Source organism: Oryctolagus cuniculus, chromosome 19 (genome assembly GCF_964237555.1).
Source record: "Oryctolagus cuniculus chromosome 19, mOryCun1.1, whole genome shotgun sequence".
NCBI lineage: Eukaryota > Metazoa > Chordata > Mammalia > Lagomorpha > Leporidae > Oryctolagus > Oryctolagus cuniculus.
This window is the reverse complement of record NC_091450.1, coordinates 45,052,920-45,071,470: the sequence shown is the minus strand read 5'-3', so window position 1 is coordinate 45,071,470 and position 18,551 is coordinate 45,052,920. Positions and strand designations below refer to the sequence as shown.

Here is an 18,551-nt window from a genome sequence, read left to right as displayed (position 1 = left end):
ATTAATTTTCAAAAAACTAAACACTACTATTTCCCATGTTTACAGATGTTTCTGTCTAGTCACAAGGGGCACTGTTATTTCCCCATTTCACAGGTGAAAAAACCAAGTCCCTTGCTCATTACTAAGAGATAGGAAGTACAGCCAGAATTCAAATCTTGGTACTCTTGTTTCAAAGTACCAAGCATTCAACGACTATACAAAGAGGGTTGCTGGGAGACAACCAGGCACCAAAGAAAAGAGTTGATAAATGCAATCTGCTCATCGATCAAATATTTATCACGTGGTAATGATGTGTCAGATACTGTGATAAGATCCTTGAACACCACAGTGAGCAAGAAAGGCAAAACACACTGTTTCTTCCTTTAGGCACCTTCTGGTTCATAACCGGGACAACTGGCAAAGCAGTCACCATCAGTGGAGCTGTCCTGGGTGGGTAACAGCACAAGCACCATTAACAGACTGTGGGAGGGATGGTGGCAGTGAGGAAGGCTGCCAAACACAAGCCTTTCAAGGTTCACTCTTCTAGCCATGCAATAATTTTTTTCTTGTGAAGTCTCTAAAATGTTATTGTTTTTTGCTAAGATGCTATCTAAGCATTTTATTTAAAAAAAAAAATTAATTAGCTTTTAACAGATTCAATGTGATTTGTAGGTACAACTCTAAGCACATAATGATACTTCCTTCTTCCCTCCCTCCCTCCATTACTACCCAAAGGATAAGAAGGGTGTTGTAGTGTTGCATTTACTACTGTAGAAAGATGTGTGTGTGTGACATATTCTTTGCTATACATTGTATAGGACTTGGCTCCCCAAATCCCAGGCAGACATTTGAACCCTAAAGTCTTATGCTAATGGTTGAGAGATTAAGTGTGGAGATCTGGGCCTGGTGGGAGGTCATTAGGTCTCTGGGAGAAAGCTTTGGTTATATAAGCAGAGCAGGCTTCCCGAGTCTCTCAGCTTCCCAGCATGGGCCATACATGCTCTGCTACTGCTGGCCTCAACCAGACACCAGACTAATGGGGCCGCCTGATCCTGAGCTGTAAGCCAAAACAGACTAATACACTACCTGCTGATAGAATAAAAGTTAAAAAACCAACACATACAGTATTTTCTTGGAATGGACCAGAAGATATGTCAAGTTTCAATACATAAAAATGGTAAAAAAGCTATCCAATCAGCACATAAAAGGCAGATCATTTGATATATGGTACTGAAAAACAAAATGAAATTGAATCCTAAATCACATCCTGACTGCACTCAAGAAGAGGAAAATATGATGTTTGTTCATTTTTATTTATTTGAGAAGCTGAGAGAAACAGAGACAGAGAGAAAACTTCCAACCCCAGATTTACTCTCCAAATGCCCACAACAGCCGGGGCTGGGCCAGGTCAAGGCCAGGAGCCTGAAATTCCATCCGGGTTTCCCACGTGGGAGGCAGGGGCCCAAGCACTTGGGCCATCATCTGCTGTCTCCCAGAGTGCACACTGCCAGGATGCTGGGACTCGATCCTAGGATTCTTATGCAGGGTGCAGATTTCCCAAACAGCATCTTATCCACAGCACCAAACATCTGCCCCACATAAATATTTTTATATCCTAAGAAAATAAGCATGAAACTAAAAGCAAAACCTACAAAGCAAAACCTACAAAGACGAAGACCATTACTAGATCTTGAAGAAAAAAGCTGGCAGTTTCCGACTTTGAAACTTAAAATTATTCCTAACAGAACTTCCACTTTGCGGTCCATGATGCAAGAAGCTTGGAGGTCCCCATTATTTTCTAACAACGAGTGGAAATCTGAACCAACTGAGAACTCAACGACTCTTCTTAGATTCAATGGAGAAGCACCATCACAGGGCAGTTCTGCTGCCCCTCAAGTTGTGGGAGACAGACGGGTAATCACAGCTTCCAGGAGCAGTAACCCAGCGGCAACAGTGCTAGGACAGGAACACTACCCACAGTGGACAACCTGCTGGAAGCTCAGCATGCACAGGCCGGGGACTTACACACACCACAGGGCCACATTCTGGGAACTCTACCTCCTAGCGCTCTGACTCTCACACTGAATACAGGACAAACATCCCTTTGTGCTTCTGTTGAAGGTAGGAAGAAAGGGTCCTTTTAGAAATAGACCGGCCCATTCTGCTCTTCTTTTATTTTTTATTTATTTATTTATTTATTTTTACAGGCAGAGTGGACAGTGAGAGAGAGAGACAGAGAGAAAGGTCTTCCTTTGCCGTTGGTTCACCCTCCAATGGCCGCCGCAGCCAGCGCACTGCGGCCGGCACACCGCGCTGATCCGATGGCAGGAGCCAGGTGCTTCTCCTGGTCTCCCATGGGGTGCAGGGCCCAAGCACCTGGGCCATCCTCCACTGCACTCCCTGGCCACAGCAGAGAGCTGGCCTGGAAGAGGGGCAACCGGGACAGAATCCGGCGCCCCGACCGGGATTAGAACCCGGTGTGCCGGCCCCGCTAGGCGGAGGATTAGCCTAGTGAGCCGTGGCGCCGGCCCATTCTGCTCTTCTTAACTAAGGTCTATTCCCAAAAGAAAGTATTAACCAGAAGCTGCCCTGCATGGGTTTGAACAGAGCCTACCTGGCCAGGAGGAAGGGAAACACTCGGCTCCGGCCCACTGCAGCCGAGTTTGCAGGGCAAACCACAATGATGTTTTCACCTCACCCCGGTGAGAATGGCTCACATACAGAAATCTACCAACAACAGATGCTGGAGAGGATGTGGGGGAAAAGGGACACTAACCCTCTGTTGGTGGGAATGCAAACTGGTTAAGCCTCCATGGAAGTCAGTCTGGAGATTCCTCAGTAACCTGAATATAACCCTACCACACAACCCAGCCATCCCACTCCTTCAAATTTACCCAAAGGATACTAAATTGGCAAACAAAAAAGCTGTCTGCACCTTAATGTTTATTGCAGCTCAATTTACAATAGCTAAGACCTGGAATCAACCCAAATGCCCATCAACAGTAGACTGGATAAAGATATTATGGGACATGTACTCTATAGAATACTATACAGCAGTCAAAAACAACGAAACCTGGTCATTTGCAACAAAATGGAAGAACCTGGAAAACACCATGCTGAGTGAATTAAGCCAGTCCCAAAGGGACAAATATCATATGTTCTCCCTGATCGATGACAACTAACCAACCACAAAAAAGGAAACCTGTTGAAGTGAAATGGACACTATGAGAAACAGTGACTTGATCAGCCCTTGTCCTGACTGTTGATGTACAATTTAATACTTTATCCCTTTTAGTATTTTTTTTTTGTTCTAGTTAATACTATTGGTTGAACTCTGTAATCAACGCATCTTTTTAGCAAGTGGTGCTGGAACAAATAGAAATCCACATGTGAAAAAAATGAATCAAGACACAGCCCCTCTGATCCAACACAAAAGTTAATCCAGAACAGATCGCAGATCTAAGTGGACGACTGTGAGGATTCTAGAGGGTAGAATTCACGAGGAAGTCTAGAGGACCTGGGAATGATGATAACTTTTCAGATACAACGGTGAAGGCACGATCTATGACAGAAAGACTGGCAAGCTGATCGTCATCAATCATGTTAGAAATTTCTGTACTGTGAAAGACGCTGTTAAGAGACAAAAAGGTCCCAAGACTGAGAGGAAATATCTCCAAATGACAGATCTGATAAAGGACCGTTTTCCAGAATACACAACAGCTCCTAAATTCAACAATAAGAAAAAAAAAAAACCAACCCAACTTAAAGATGGGCCAAAGACCTTAACAGACACCTCACCAAAGAAGATCTATTCATGGTAAATAAACATGAAAAAATGTTACACATCACATCATTAGGCAAATGTAAAACAACAATGAGATGCCTGACACTTTATTAAAATAGTCAAAATCCAAAACACCTTCACAAACAAACACTGACAAGGATCTGGGGCAACAGGAACACTAGCTCACTGCTACAGTGAACACCAAGTGGTACAGTCACTTCGTAAGAGCTTGGTGACTTCTCACAAAACTAAATATCACTATTCCCTTGAAGTATATGTAATACACCACACTGCATGGAACTGAACCAATATCTTTATCAAATTCTTCTTAGCCTCACTCTCTGTAATCCCGTCACTCTGAAATCTTCCCTAAGACTACTACTTTGTTTTGTTCCCTAAGACTACTACTTTGGCCCTCTTTGGACACTCCGTGGGTAATTCCACCTTCTTCCTTGCTTTCGAGTATAATCCACTGGTGAAGACGTGACTTCCAAGTCTACATATTCAAACTGTACTGGTCCTTTGAATCTCCAACCCATAGAAACATTAACCCCTGGATATGACCTGATGCCTCAACAGGAACCCAAGATGCAACACATTCATAGTTCCCTAAAACAAGCTTCAGCAGAAGTCGGGTGTGGCAGAAATCTATTTACTAGGAAATTTCTTGGGACTAGAGAAAAACAGCCAGTTTGCAGACACTGACTTTGGGTGACAGTTCAAAGTCTTGTTCCGATTTCAAAAGTGGCCAACGTTAGAATATGATCTCGGCCAAGCTGCACGGAAAACCTGAGGCTCCGGTGAGAGCATTCCCACGGGTACGTGGAGGTAAAGGACCAAGATAAAACCTTCTCAAAAGTGATAATAAAAGATACCCACATCACCCAGGTGAGGGAAGGCTCCAGAACAGACTCTGGCATCAGTGATGGGAAGTCAAAATAAACAAAGCAGGTCAATAAATATGGGAACTAGGCAGAACGCTGGGACACCAGCTCATCCTAAAATGGACGGGAAGGGCAATATTCCACCGACTCTACCAAGACATACCATTATTTTATGTCTCTCCTTCATGAAAGCAACAATGCTTCTCATTAGATACGACATTTTGCCTCTGGTTGCACCCAGTTTTAGAAATGTTAAAAAGTGACCATCTGTGTACACTGCAACTTGGGAACAGCAGAGGTGAGGCTCCCCCCTAACTGCATTAAGGACAGGAAATCTGTCAGGCCTCAGGACAGGCACAGTGTGTGGGAACATCCTACATTCCTGCCAGTCCCTGCTACCGGCCAACAAGCAGGAAACTGAGCAGGATGAAAAATGAAGCTGTCTTTAACGTGAAGTTCACTGAGAAACGTAATGGCATGGGAAATGCTTGTGATGTGATGTTAACAACAAAGTGACACAGAGAATTGAATCACATATGCAAAAAAGTACTACCCCCTCAAAAAAGGGGATTTTTAAAAAGCACTTCAAATGCTAATGTTCTTTCAAGATCCTGGAATTACAGGTAATTTCTTTCTCTGCTTCCTCGTATTTCTCTTCCATGAAATTTCCATAATCAGCAAAAATGTTTTTTTTTTTATAATCAAAACTAAGAAGATCAAGTATTAAACATTTTAATTTGCAAACTGTGGGCCTTGGGCAGACACTGGTTTATTTCATTATTAGATACACAGCAATCTCATTAAGGTACAAGAAGCCCTCCTTAACAATGGAACGATGGTGCTCCAATAATGATGTCAAGTCACAGCGCCCTAACAGCCACAGAAAAAAGGCTAATGTTTCCTGTGTATATCCAACAACGCGTAATGCAGGTAATTATTTTTATCTTTTTTTTCCTTTTTAAAGATGAGGTTTCAAGAACATCATTGTTATTGCTTAAACACGGGAAAGGATTAAGTGCCTCAGTTTCCTACTGCATCTTGACCTTGGCATCATAATGTACCCGCAGAAACACATCTGGTCACATTGCTGATAAAAAGTCTCCTGCTAACGCTAGGCAGTGCTGTCTCATGGAAGATGGATTTCTCTCTTTATGAAGAAGGACCGCTTGATAAGCAGCTGTCGTGGTCAGAAATGGAAGCCGACACTTTTTTGCTCTGTTATCTTGACGGAATTGTTTTTGAGCTCCCACATACTCAAGTGCCAATATATTTTTCCCTCATATTGAAAACAAACAATTTTGACAAAGGATAAAGATCTGGAAATATAAATATTATACTTGCCAAGATTAAAAAACAAAGTAGGCTACCTTCTCCTCTGGGTAGCACTAGCAAATAAATAGGCTGAAAGTCTTGGGATAAATCAAATTTCTTAATTGTTTATAAAGTTCAACAAATACCCTGTCTGCAAACACATTTCCTGTAGTAGGTATATTAAAAGCCTTTTAAAAAGTAAGAGAAGATAACAGAATGAATGTTCTAATTAAAATATCTGAAATAACACTTTTACTTAAAAAAATCAGATTTAGTGATACTATGCCTGTAGCTAATACGGTTACAACATATCTGTTTAATGTAAACATTTTTTACTCACATGTAAAAAGTATACTTATTTATGGGGTACCTTGTGATATTTCTATACACTGTATAATGCCCAAACAGTATAAGCATTACCTATCTCTTCATTTAACATTTCTTTGCAAGATCCTTTCTTCTAGTTTTTTTTTTCTTTTTAAAGAGAAACATACAGCACATGAGCATTATCTATAGTTTCCCTTTCGTACAACAGAACACCAGCACTTCTGACTCCTATTTAACTACAAATTAACACCTGTTAATCTTTTCTCACCCTCCCCCCCACTCTCCCTGGCCTCTGGTAACCACCATCGTACGTGTAACTTCTATGAGATCAACTTTTTTAGGCTCCACATTTGAGTGAGATTATGTGGTACTTGTTCTGTGATTGGCTACTTTAATATAACAAGCTCCTGTTCCATCCATGTTGTCACAATGACAAGAGTTCATCTTTTTTTTTTTTTTTTTTTTTTTTTTGACAGGCAGAGTGGACAGTGAGAGAGAGAGACAGAGAGAAAGGTCTTCCTTTTGCCGTTGGTTCACCCTCCAACGGCCGCCGCGGCTGGCACGCTGCGGCCGGTGCACCGCGCTGATCCGAAGGCAGGAGCCAGGTGCTTCTCCTGGTCTCCCATGCGGGTGCAGGGCCCCAGGACTTGGGCCATCCTCCACTGCACTCCTGGGCCACAGCAGAGAGCTGGCCTGGAAGAGGGGCAACCAGGACAGAATCGGGCGCCCCCACCGGGACTAGAACCCGGTGTGCCGGTGCCGCAAGGCGGAGGATTAGCCTATTGAGCCGTGGCGCCAGCCCAGAGTTCATCATTTTTTATGCTGAGTCATATTCTATTCCATTGTGTACCGCATTTTCTTTATCCAGACATCAGCTGATGGACCCTAGGTTTTCTCCATTTCCTGGCTATTGTGCATGTTTAACTTCCGAGTGTTAAGCAGCAGTAAGACAATCGTTTCTGGATAGCATTTACCATACCTTATGATACCAGATAGAAATAACAGCTTAAGTTAAAGAAAATCTTATAAGAGCAGCTTCCAGCCACAGATCATCTTTTTTAAATGGCAACATAAACAATACAAGAATGAGAAACATAAACTCTAATTGCTACAAAATGCTTAGAAAGCAATTGCCCTAATGTGTGGGCAAACGGTTGAAATAGCCCAAGGAAATGTTTCTAACTAGAATTACATGGAGATAATCCAAGATGTCTAGTCCCAGATAAAATACTGTGGAACTGTAAGTCACTGTATTACTGCCAACAGGTCAAGCCTGAAGCAATCATAACTGAATTGCACATCTAAAGGGTAGTAATTTCAAGGTAACAGTTCATTCATGGTAAAGTTTGGCCAAAGAATAAAAGTAATATTAAGCTATTTTACTGATGCCTGCTTGTCACCTTCCACATTCTGACTCGGAACACAGCCCACATTCCAAGCTTGGATGTGCCTGGTGTTGCCAGCTCTTACTATTTACCCCATCTAAATCCATTCTGATTTTTATGCTGTGCAGCTCTTGTTTTAGCAACAGGTGAAGATGATAGGGCTGAAGCTAACGTCAAAGACCACTAATTTTAGGAACCCAGGAAGTGCTCAGACTGCCAACTTTATGAATAACCCAAGAGAGTTAGGAACCGAAGTATGCCTTTTTCATCTCTTAAGTCAAGCCAAGGTTTTAACAGCCCTCCAAAGGCACTGATTTAGCTTCTCAAGCACACGGTATAAAAACTTATTCAGTCAGGAAAATGCATGTGGTACACGACACAGATCTATTGGGTTGCCACTTGTTCATTCTTTTATGAACCATTTATCAAATGCAACAAAACGTGCTGTGCCAGCTGCTACGTGGAATTCAGAGGAAAGTACGGAATCCAGTCAGAAAGAGAGCGGCTAGCATCAAACAGAAGAACAAAGGTTTTTATCAATGGAAAACCGAGGAAGAAGAAGAGGGCAGCTAATTACAACTGGGACAGGTTTTACAGTAGAGATAACAACGAAGTTGAGTTTATAAGGAGCACAGAGTTTCTGTTACGTCAAAGAAGGGACACCCCAAGATCCAAAGATACAGCAAGCAGACTCAGAGAAGAGAAAGTGCTAGGTACAAAAGGCAGACAAATGACATAAGCAGGGGAGAATGGCCCTCCTGGGCAACAGAGCCAACAAAGAGGCTAGGGCCAGATGGTGAAAGGGTTAGGAGTCGGAGTGCTGGGCCTTAGGAAGAAAGGGACAGTTTCTGGAACAGTGACTCCCACATCTGGCTGCACATCAAATGCCGCCTGGGATGTCTGACAAGCAGACTCCCAGATGGCACCAGGAGCAGAAAACTAACTGCCGAAGCTGCTGTGGTGACTCTCATTATCAGTCAGATTGGGTACAGGCGGAAGAACCTCTTAGAAAGGTGAAAGGATCTGACCTCTACTACAGCAGTCTAGGAAGAGACGCAGCAGTAGACAGGGCAGAGGCAAAGAGGAAAGAGGAAAGGCTACAGAGAGGAACCAGAGGTCACCCTGGGTATCGAAGAGCAGGACGGTAGCTGCACCGGGCGGGGCGGGGGGAGGCGGGGGGAATTATTTTCTGCCAAGGGACAGCTGGGTATTTGTAACATCATCGTGCGCCATACAAAATCACCAGCTTAAAAATTAGCCTGCTATAGACTTACTGAATTGGAGTCCCACCCACGGTTGCTTTGGCAAGGGCCAGCCCACATGAGTTCCATACGGCCTGCAGGCTGGATGTTCCCAACCCCTGCTAAGGGAACACACAAGGAGAGACGACTGTTTGCGGGTAAAGACATTAAATTTGGACATGCTGAGACTGGGTTACTTATGAGCTAGGAAATTGGTTTATAGATATACAGGGGAATTAACTTGCATATTTAAGCACACAGTTTGCTGATCTCTTCTAGCTTTGCTAGACACTTCTACCTCACCAAGTTTCATCACTTACCTTCGGAAGTCTGTTTACACTTCTCTCACTACGAGGGGCAAATGATATCACTGTACTGCAAAAATTAAAATACTGAATAATAAACATTCAAGGTTTCTCAAAGAGAAAGGCTAAAACATTGAAGATTTTTAGTCTCTTTTCTAAAAATTTTAAAGTGAAAAAGAAGAAAAAATACTCTCAGTTTTTTTTTTTTTCTTCCTTCTTTCTTGCTTCATGTTTAAGATGTCATAATTCTTACCTTTGTTGCTAAGGCTTTTAAACTGTCAAGGAATCTTTGCCAGAAATCCTTAAAGAGTGGGCGATCAATTTTCTTCAGGCTATCTTTGGTGCTAGCATCCACACTGACATACAGCTGAGTAACTGGCTTGAGGTTTCTTGATAATTATTTTTTAAAAAGAAAAAGAAGGAGAAAACAAGAAAGAAAAATAAGATTATGTCTGCAGCAGGCTGCCCAGGATAGAAAACTTAAAGTTTGTAACAACGTGGTAATTAAACATTTCACTGGGTCTACAGGCTTGCACTTCTCCCAGGAGACTGAAGCAATCATTTTAATAATTTGACAAAATGGGATGTCTACTGGTTATTTTAAAAATGACTAGCCTCATCCCTAATAAATTGAAACCATTTAATTACTTAAAATTAGTCCCTCTTTAAACACTAGGTTTTCATGGGAGACAAACAAAACAAGCACTAATTTTAAGTCTGGCAGCATTATCCCAGCACAATGAGGGGTGCTCTCAGGCCTAACGTTCCCCGTAACTCTGCCACTCAAACAGCTGAGACTTCACACTGACGTGGGGTCTGTGATGAGTGAGCCATCTCCTGCCATCAACTCACTGATAGAAGGCTGCCAAGGAACAAGGCCCTACCTCCAAAGCTCCAGTCTTCTTTAAAGGGCACAGGGCCACACACATGCCTCGGAAAGTGGGAGTGGGTTTAAAGCCAGGCCTTGGGGGCACCGATGATGATCTCTTTCAGCGATGCAGAGTCCGAGCAGCAACCTCGCGTTCACAAAGGAGCCCCTCCCAGAAGAAAGCTCAGGCCACGGGGCCTTGCTTGTCTTTGCCTTCTCTCAGTTTCCGTGAACGCCACTCACTCCACACTTCTCTCAAATTCTCCTTTCATAATCTCATTCCTGGACTTCTTGCAAATTATGCCTTAAACCTAGACTGTACTTCTTCCAAAAACCCTCTACTTTTCCCTTTCAAATGCGTTTCGTAAATCATTCTCTTCAGTGAATTTAGAACAAGAACAAAAAAGGGAGAAAAGTCTCCCCTAATGATCTTACAGATTCCTCCACTGTGACTTCGCTCTAACTATTCCACAATGTATTCCACACCGACCTCTAGAATATTATTTATGGACATTTTTGTTTCAAAGTCCTTGAACTTCTAAAAACAGAGCTCTAATACACGTGCCATAAAACTCATCACTTTCGAGTGTTTTATGTGCTGTTTTTATATCTGTCAGTATCAGTCTTATTAATCTTTGAGTGTAGGACTTTGAAGGACAGAAACCATACTTTTCTTCTTTATCCAGACACACAGGCGGATTCCTAAAGCTAACTTTTAGTGAAAGTTGTTGAATTTAGTGGACAGTTTTTAAGAGAGTGCAGGCTAAACAAACGCTTACAGTGATCTGGCATAGTGACATATAAAAAAAAGTCAGAAGTGTCTAGACCTAAAGTTACTGAAAGTGAAGATGCTGTTGGGGCCAGCGTTGTGGTGTTGTGGGTAAAGCTACTGCCTGGGGTGCTGATGTCCCATACGGGTACTGGTTCAAGTTCTGGTTGCTACACTTCTGATCCAGCTCCCTGCTAATGGCCTGGGAAAAGTGAGAAAGATGGTCTAAATACCTGGGCCTCTGCCACCTACATGGGAGACCCAAATAAAGCTCCTGGCTCCTGACTGCAGCCTGGCTCAGCCCTGACCACTGCAGCCACTTGGGGAGTGAACCAGCAGATGGAAGACCCCTCTCTATCTCTCCCCATTTCTCTTCATTATTATTACTATTATTTTATTTTATTGTACATCACAGCATCAGCCCCAAGACTTATTTATTTATTTGAAAGGCAGAGTTAGAGAGAGGCAGAAGCAGAGAGAGAAGGGGGACCCTCCATCCTCCGGTTCACTGCCACGGTGGTCCTTCCAGTGCCTTATCAGCACAGTGTTAACAGTCGAAGGAGCCCCCTGGGTGGCTGGGAAGACTCCCCTGGGAAGGCCCCAGGGCTGGGACCCTCCCTACACGACATGGGCAAGGCTTTGATGTGTAGATGCTGGGCTGCTTTCCAGGCCTGCTTCTAAGGGTTTCGATGTTCCTCCCCTAATGAGGTCAAAGGCAACCACGAGAACTTCCTGTTTCCCCCCTCACTTTGGTCCTTCTGGCACACACACAGGCTGGGGTCTACCCTCCTTCTGGAACACACACAGGCTGGGGTCTACCCTCCTTCTGGAACACACACAGGCTGGGGTCTACCCTCCTTCTGGAACACACACAGGCTGGGGTCTACCCTCCTTCTGGAACATGCACAGGCTGGTGTCTACCCTCCTTCTGGCACACACACAGGCTGTGTCTACCCTCCTTCTGGAACACACACAGGCTGGGGTCTACCCTCCTTCTGGAACACACAGACAGGCTGGGGTCTACCCTCCTTCTGGAACACACACAGGCTGGTTAGGGTTAGGGTTAGGGAAAGGGTTAGGGTTAGGGTTAGGGTCTACCCTCCTTCTGGAACACGCACAGGCTGGGGTCTACCCTCCTTCTGGAACACACACAGGCTGGGGTCTACCCTCCTTCTGGAACACACACAGGCTGGGGTCTACCCTCCTTCTGGAACACACACAGGCTGGGGTCTACCCTCCTTCTGGAACACACACAGGCTGTGTCTACCCTCCTTCTGGAACACACACAGGCTGGGGTCTACCCTCCTTCTGGAACACACACAGGCTGGTGTCTACCCTCCTTCTGGAACACACACAAGCTGGTGTCCACCCTCCTTCTGGAACACGCACAGGCTGGGGTCTACCCTCCTTCTGGAACATGCACAGGCTTGTGTCTACCCTCCGACCAAACAGTTACAAACATCTTCAGAGACAGCGTGTGCTGGGAAGAAGACCACTGGATAATTTTAGGAAGGAATAGACAAACAATGTATAGATAAGAACAAGGGGTTGAACAAGTTTCCTCCAGGTGGCCAGACCCTATGTGCACCTTGCCCAAGTCAGATGGACTGGTGGACGATCATAGCTCTGTCCAGTGCTCCTCAGGTCTCAGCAAGTGTTTCTGTATTCATGAATAGGGTGTAGGATTTTTAGGGACAGTTTGTTCTCGTTGGGTACACAGTTCATTCGTTGGCTTGTTCCTTCCCTCCCTCCCTCTCCCTTTCTCCGTCTTTCTTTTTTAAAGATTTATTTATTTACTTGAAAGGCAGAGTTACAGAGGGGTAGGGAGAGGGGGGAGAGGGAGAGAGACATGAGGGAGAGAGAGGGAGAGAGAGGGAGAGAGAGGGAGAGAGAGGGAGAGAGAGGGAGAGAGAGGGAGAGAGAGTCTTCCATCTGCTGGTTCACTCCCCAAATGTTCGCAACTGCCAGAGCTGGGCCAGTCCAAAGCCAGGAGCCAGGAGCTTCATCTGGGTTTCCCATGTGGACGCAGGGGTCCAAGGACTTCGGCCATCCTCTGCTGCTTTCCCAGGCCATAGCAGAGAGCTGGATCAGAAGTGGAGCAGCCAGGACTCAAACCGGCACATGTGTGGGATGCTGGCACTGCAGGTGGTGGCTTTACCCACTATGTGACAGGGCTGGCCTCCTCTTCTCTTTAACTCTTTCAAATAAATAAATAAATCTTTGGAGGGGGAAAAAAGTGATGATGTTCTGACCAGAGACAGGAAAGAGATAGTTAAAATATTTTCCACAAGGTGGGTGCTGTGGCTCAGTCAGGCTGCCAATATTCCATATCAGAGTAGTTAAGTCCTAGCTACTCTGAGTTTCCAGTTCAGTTCCTTGTTAATGTACCTGGGAGGCAGCAGATTATGGTCCAAGTACTTGGGCCCCTGCCACCCAAATGGAAGACCCAGCCAATGCTGGCTTTGGCTTGGCCTAGCCCTGGTTGTTTCGGGCAATTAAGGAGTAAACCAGCAGACAGAAGAATCAATCAATCAATCTCTCTCTCTTTCTCCCTCCCTCCCACCCTTTCTGTTACTCTTGCAAATAAATCAATAAATCTTTAAAAATGAGATACCTGGCAGACTCTCGTTGCCTTCATTCCTATGCAATACTGATACACAAAGGGAATTTTTTTTTTTTTTTTTTTTTGACAGACAGAGTCTGTCAGTTAACTTGGTGGCCAGCTAATGACTGGACAGAGATAACCTTAAATTCCCTCAACCAGTATTCTCCTAGCTTTTGGGCAGGTAGTTTACCACTAAGCCTTCGTTTTTACTGCCTGCTTGCTCAGGACAAGAGGTGAGAGGTGAGGGGTGAGGGGTGAGGGGTTTCGCCAGTCTTCCTTGACATGCGCACAGCCCAGCTCATGGATGTAGTATTTCAGATTCCCAGGAATATGCTGGAGCTTAACAATGTCCCCAGTGGACAACTCAGTCCTAGTACTTTCTTTGTGATTTATTTGCTCAGCATGTTTGCAACAACTTTTTTTTTTTTATTTTTTTTTTATTTTTTTTTTGGACAGGTAGAGTGGACAGTGAGAGAGAGAGACAGAGAAAAAGGTCTTCCTTTGCCGTTGGTTCACCCTCCAATGGCCGCCACGGCTGGCACACTGCGGCCGGCGCACTGTGCTGATCCGATGGCAGGAGCCAGGTGCTTCTCCTGGTCTCCCATGGGGTGCAGGGCCCAAGCACTTGGGCCATCCTCCACTGCACTCCCAGGCCACAGCAGAGAGCTGGCCTGGAAGAGGGGCAACCGGGACAGAATCCGGCGCCCCGACCGGGACTAGAACCCAGTGTGCCGGTGCCGCAAGGCGGATGATTAGCCTAGTGAGCCATGGCGCCGGCCTGCACCAACTTCTATTGCCACCTCAGACAGCTGTGAAAGTAAACAATTGTCTACAATTGTTTAAGAGATAAACCCCCAGATAAAGGCGTTTTACAACAGACAAACAGGAGTCATTTCAAATACAGACAACCTGACCTGAAGTGAAAAGTCTGCTTGTGAGAGAATGTCTCCAGGGAACTGCTACACAAGCCTTGCAGACAACGACAATTTTCTGGGAGTGGGACTTTGCAGGAGTTCCACCTCTGCTACTCCCTCTCCCCAAGGCTTCCGGGAAGCTGGGTTCTACTGTGAACGAGGGCTAATGGTTTTCAAGGCTACAGCAAGAATGGGGGAAGTCAGAATGGAACAGAACATGTTAGCATCACAAACTTTGCAGTTCTGATATTTAGCCATGGTTTTGGTTAATTTTTCTAGGTAAGAAAAAGTGGATTCTAGGACTGGTGCTGTGCCGTAGTAGGTTAAGAATCTGCCTGTGGTGCTGGGATCCCATATGGGTACGAGCCTGGGGCTCCACTTCCCATCCAGGTCCCTGCTGTGGCCTGGGAAAGCAGTAGAAGATGGCCCAAGTGCTTGGGCCCCTGCACCTGCAGGAGAGAAGACGCTTCTGGTTCCTGGCTTAGGACTGGCCAGGCTCTGGCCACTGCGGCCATCTGGGGAGTGAACCAGTGGATGGAAGACCTCTCTGTCTCACCCTTTCTCTGTCTGTAACTCTGCCTCTCAAGTAAATAAATAAAATCTCAAAAAAAAGTGGATCCTATTAATTTTTGCCAGTGTTTTATTTTTTAAATGGCAGAATGCTTTTTTTTTCTTTTTTTTTTTTAAGGTTTTTACTCTGCTATTCCTGCTGGCATGCAATCCCTACGGTTTCTTTCTTTCTTTTTTATAAATTTCTGTCATCACTCATCAAAATATTTTCTATTCCACTTTGCCTTGTTCTTTGAACCATAAACAAATAAGAAGTGAGATGTTTAAATCTTAAACATGCTGGGGGCCAGTGCTGTGGCGCAGTGGGTTAAAGCCCCAGCCTGCAGCGCCAGCATCTTATATGGGGCCAATTCAAGCCCTGGCTGCTCCACTTCTGATCCAACTCCCTGCTAATGTGCCTGGGAAAGCAGTGGAGGATGGCCCAAGTCCTTGGGCCCTGCACCCACATGGGAGGCCTGGAAGACGCTCCTGGCTCTGGATTGACTCAGTTCCAGCCGTTACAACAATTTGGGGAGTGAACCAGCGGATGGAAGACAACTCTCTCTTTCTGTTTCTACCTCTCTCTCTGTAATTCTTTCAAATAAATAAACTGAATCTTTTTTAAAAAAATGCTGCAATATTTATATTTTATATTAATTTCTATTTTAATTCCATTGTGTGCAGATATCATGCTCTATATGATTTCAATACTTTGTTGAATAAAGAAACGGTAAGTGTTAAAGGAAATGAAAATTCAAATTAGCTTGTTTTAATCATTATACGTTGTATGCATGTACCCCACAAATATGTACAGCTTAAAAAATTAAAAATATAAAGTAAATTTAAACTATTTCATTGAACCTTGCTACACTGCCCACAATAGGGCCATTGGGCAACTGGTCCGTGTTCTTGAAAAGAATCTATATTCCAAAGTTTCTGGCTGCAATGCTTTATTTCTGTAATTGCTATAGTTTAAATACTAGTTTGGGATCCAACTACATGTTAGGGGCTTGGTCCCCAAAGTCTTACATTAATGGCTAATGGATTGAGGGGTGGAGACTTAATCCAACTGCAGTGTCTGAAGGTGGAGGGGCTTTGGAAGGTGACTAGGTGAAGCTGCAGGGGCAGAGGCTTATGATAAGTCCTGGTGGCTTCAGAGAGACACGTGCACATGCAGGACGTGCATGCTGCCTATCCTGCTGCGTCCTGGCTCACCACGTGACCCTTCCTCTACATGAGTCCCATTGTCCACTGCTTTTATCAGACAAGACCAGTGGGTCCACCCAAACTTGGACTGTGAACCTCCAAACCTGTGAGCTGAAATAAACTTTCTTCCTTCATGAGTAGCTTCTCTCAGATATCTGTTACAGTGACAAAACACTAACAAGAGTAACAGAGATGATTTTCCCAGTCCTTCACATCTTCAATACTGCTACTGATTTTGATATCCTTGATTTATCAGTCGGGAAAAAGCACGTTAAACACCTGCTGTTTCTCCTTGTGTTCTCTCATTTTTGAGGCCATGTTGCTGAGTATTTTGACGTTTTGCACTCTTATATGGTTTTATATTCCAGGTATTGTAAGATTTTATTATTAGGAAATGCCCACTTGAATTAGCAGTGGGTCTTGCCTTCAAGTATATCTTGACCAACAGAACTTACTCATCTTTTCAAAGGTGAAACTTCAAAGTGCTTTTCATGTATTATCTCATATACTTACAGTGTCACAATGTATTATGAGTATAAATCATTTTTTTTTTTTGACAGGCAGAGTGGACAGTGAGAGAGAGAGACAGAGAGAAAGGTCTTCCTTTTGCCATTGGTTCACCCCCCAATGGCCGTCGCGGCCGGCACACTGCGCTGATCCGAAGCCAAGAGCCAGGTGCTTTTCCTGGTCTCCCATGCGGGTGCAGGGCCCAAGTACTTGGGCCATCCTCCACTGCACTCCTGGGCCACAGTAGAGAGCTGGACTGGAAGAGGAGCAACCGCAACAGAATCTGGCACCCCGACCGGGACTAGAACCCAGATGCCGGAGCTGGAGGCGGAGGATTAGCCTAGTGAGCTGCAGCACCGGCCCTGAGTATAAATCATTTTACAAATAGGGTAACTGGGCACTTAAAAGTTATCAGATAAGCAACAGAAGATCCCATCAAGATGCAAATCCAGGTCTTTTCTAGCCCAGAGCCTTTACTGCCTCACTGCACTGGCCTTCTCTTTTCAGTCCATCTAGATATACACATTTCTGAAATGCAAACTCTCAATTCAGACACATATTTTAAATTTAACACAAACAGACTATGCCAGGGAAAAAAACTTTCTATTGAAAAGATCAGATCATATTTAGAGTACATCTTCATTTCACTGTAGCTGCTTTCTATAACCACGCGGAGCTAACACACACTAGAAAATTTTTTCATTAAAATTCACCCATCTCTTCAAACATTTATATGAAGAGCTATCCCATTTATAAAGGTTCTCTAACCTATGAGAATGTCTTAGCAAAAATTAAAGGAAAAAAAACACAAAGCAAACAAAATAATAGAAACACAGGTGGAACAAGCAGGAGACAGGATGAAGTTAGTTATCACACCATTTCAGTGAAGAAGGGATCTAAAAGCAAACGTACACTGGTGTCTTTGGGTGTGTGAGTGCAGAGTCTGGGAGTTAAATGTCAATCATGTCATCATTAAATGTCAAACACAGATCCGTCTTATGAAGAACCTGCTATCAGCAAGAGCGCTTTGAATGCGCAGTATGTACAAGAAAGAAAGCCACAAGATTTTAAAGGTAAATTTAAAACTAATATAAAACAGATAAGAACATTATGATACATCAGATAAGAGTCAAGATGAAGCCGAGAGTGAGTCCGTCCACAAATGGCTGTCAGTTTGACTCTAAACTCTCCAGCACATTCACAATGAGGGAGGGAGACTGAGGATGCGACGTTCACGGGATGAGGACAGTGTTCTCCGGTGCGGGACGCCCTCCTCCACAGCTTCCTTGCCTAACTACACGACAACGTTCAGAGATCTGCTTTCTCCAAAGTCTATGGCATCCCAGCACTGAGCAGGTTAGGAGAAGTTTATGGAGTGCTCTCCTGGAACACTGACCGTAGCTGTGCAGCACCGCTCTGCAGGGTTGAATGCAAGTGCAGCCTGCATTGTAGCATCTACAATCCCCCCATCTGCAGGGGTCAAGCAAGCCACTTTTAAGGGAAAGGAGAGTTCTTTGTATGTAAAAATGCAAATCAAATCGCCTGAGACGCACAAGAATATTCTTTCTTTACTCAAAATGAGAGGCTTTCCTCCATTTCCATTGGATTAAATGGCATTTCAGTCTATCTTTAATTATGTGAAAGGGTGACAGAAGGGGCAGGACTTGGGGTACAATGGTTAAGATGACGCTTGGATGTCCACATCCCCTAGAGAAGTGGCTGGTCTGAGTCCTGGCTCCTTCACTTCTCACGCACTTTCCTGCTGATACGCAGGTGACAGCTCAAGTGCTTAGGTCCTTGCCACCCACACAGGAGACCCAGATGGAGTACCTGGCTCCTGACTGGCCTGACTCCACCCTGGCTTTTGAAGGCAGCTGGAGAATGAACCAGTGGATGGAAAATTTCCAGCTCTCTCTG

At 44.4% G+C, this 18,551-nt stretch overlaps 1 protein-coding gene across 3 annotated transcripts in view; it reads right to left on the bottom strand.

Moving 5' to 3' along the window:
• The window catches only part of LOC100354908 (S-adenosyl-L-methionine-dependent tRNA 4-demethylwyosine synthase TYW1), a 210,166-nt gene that overhangs the window by 91,790 nt on the left and 99,825 nt on the right, over positions 1-18,551 (bottom strand). For all 3 annotated transcript variants that reach the window (XR_011384574.1, XM_070064497.1, XM_070064498.1), the window contains one exon: positions 9,470-9,605. Coding sequence is in view for 2 of the 3 variants with exons in the window: in XM_070064497.1 (XP_069920598.1) it covers positions 9,470-9,605 (136 nt within the window). In the remaining variant the exon portion in view is untranslated. The remainder of the gene's footprint in view (positions 1-9,469; positions 9,606-18,551) is intronic.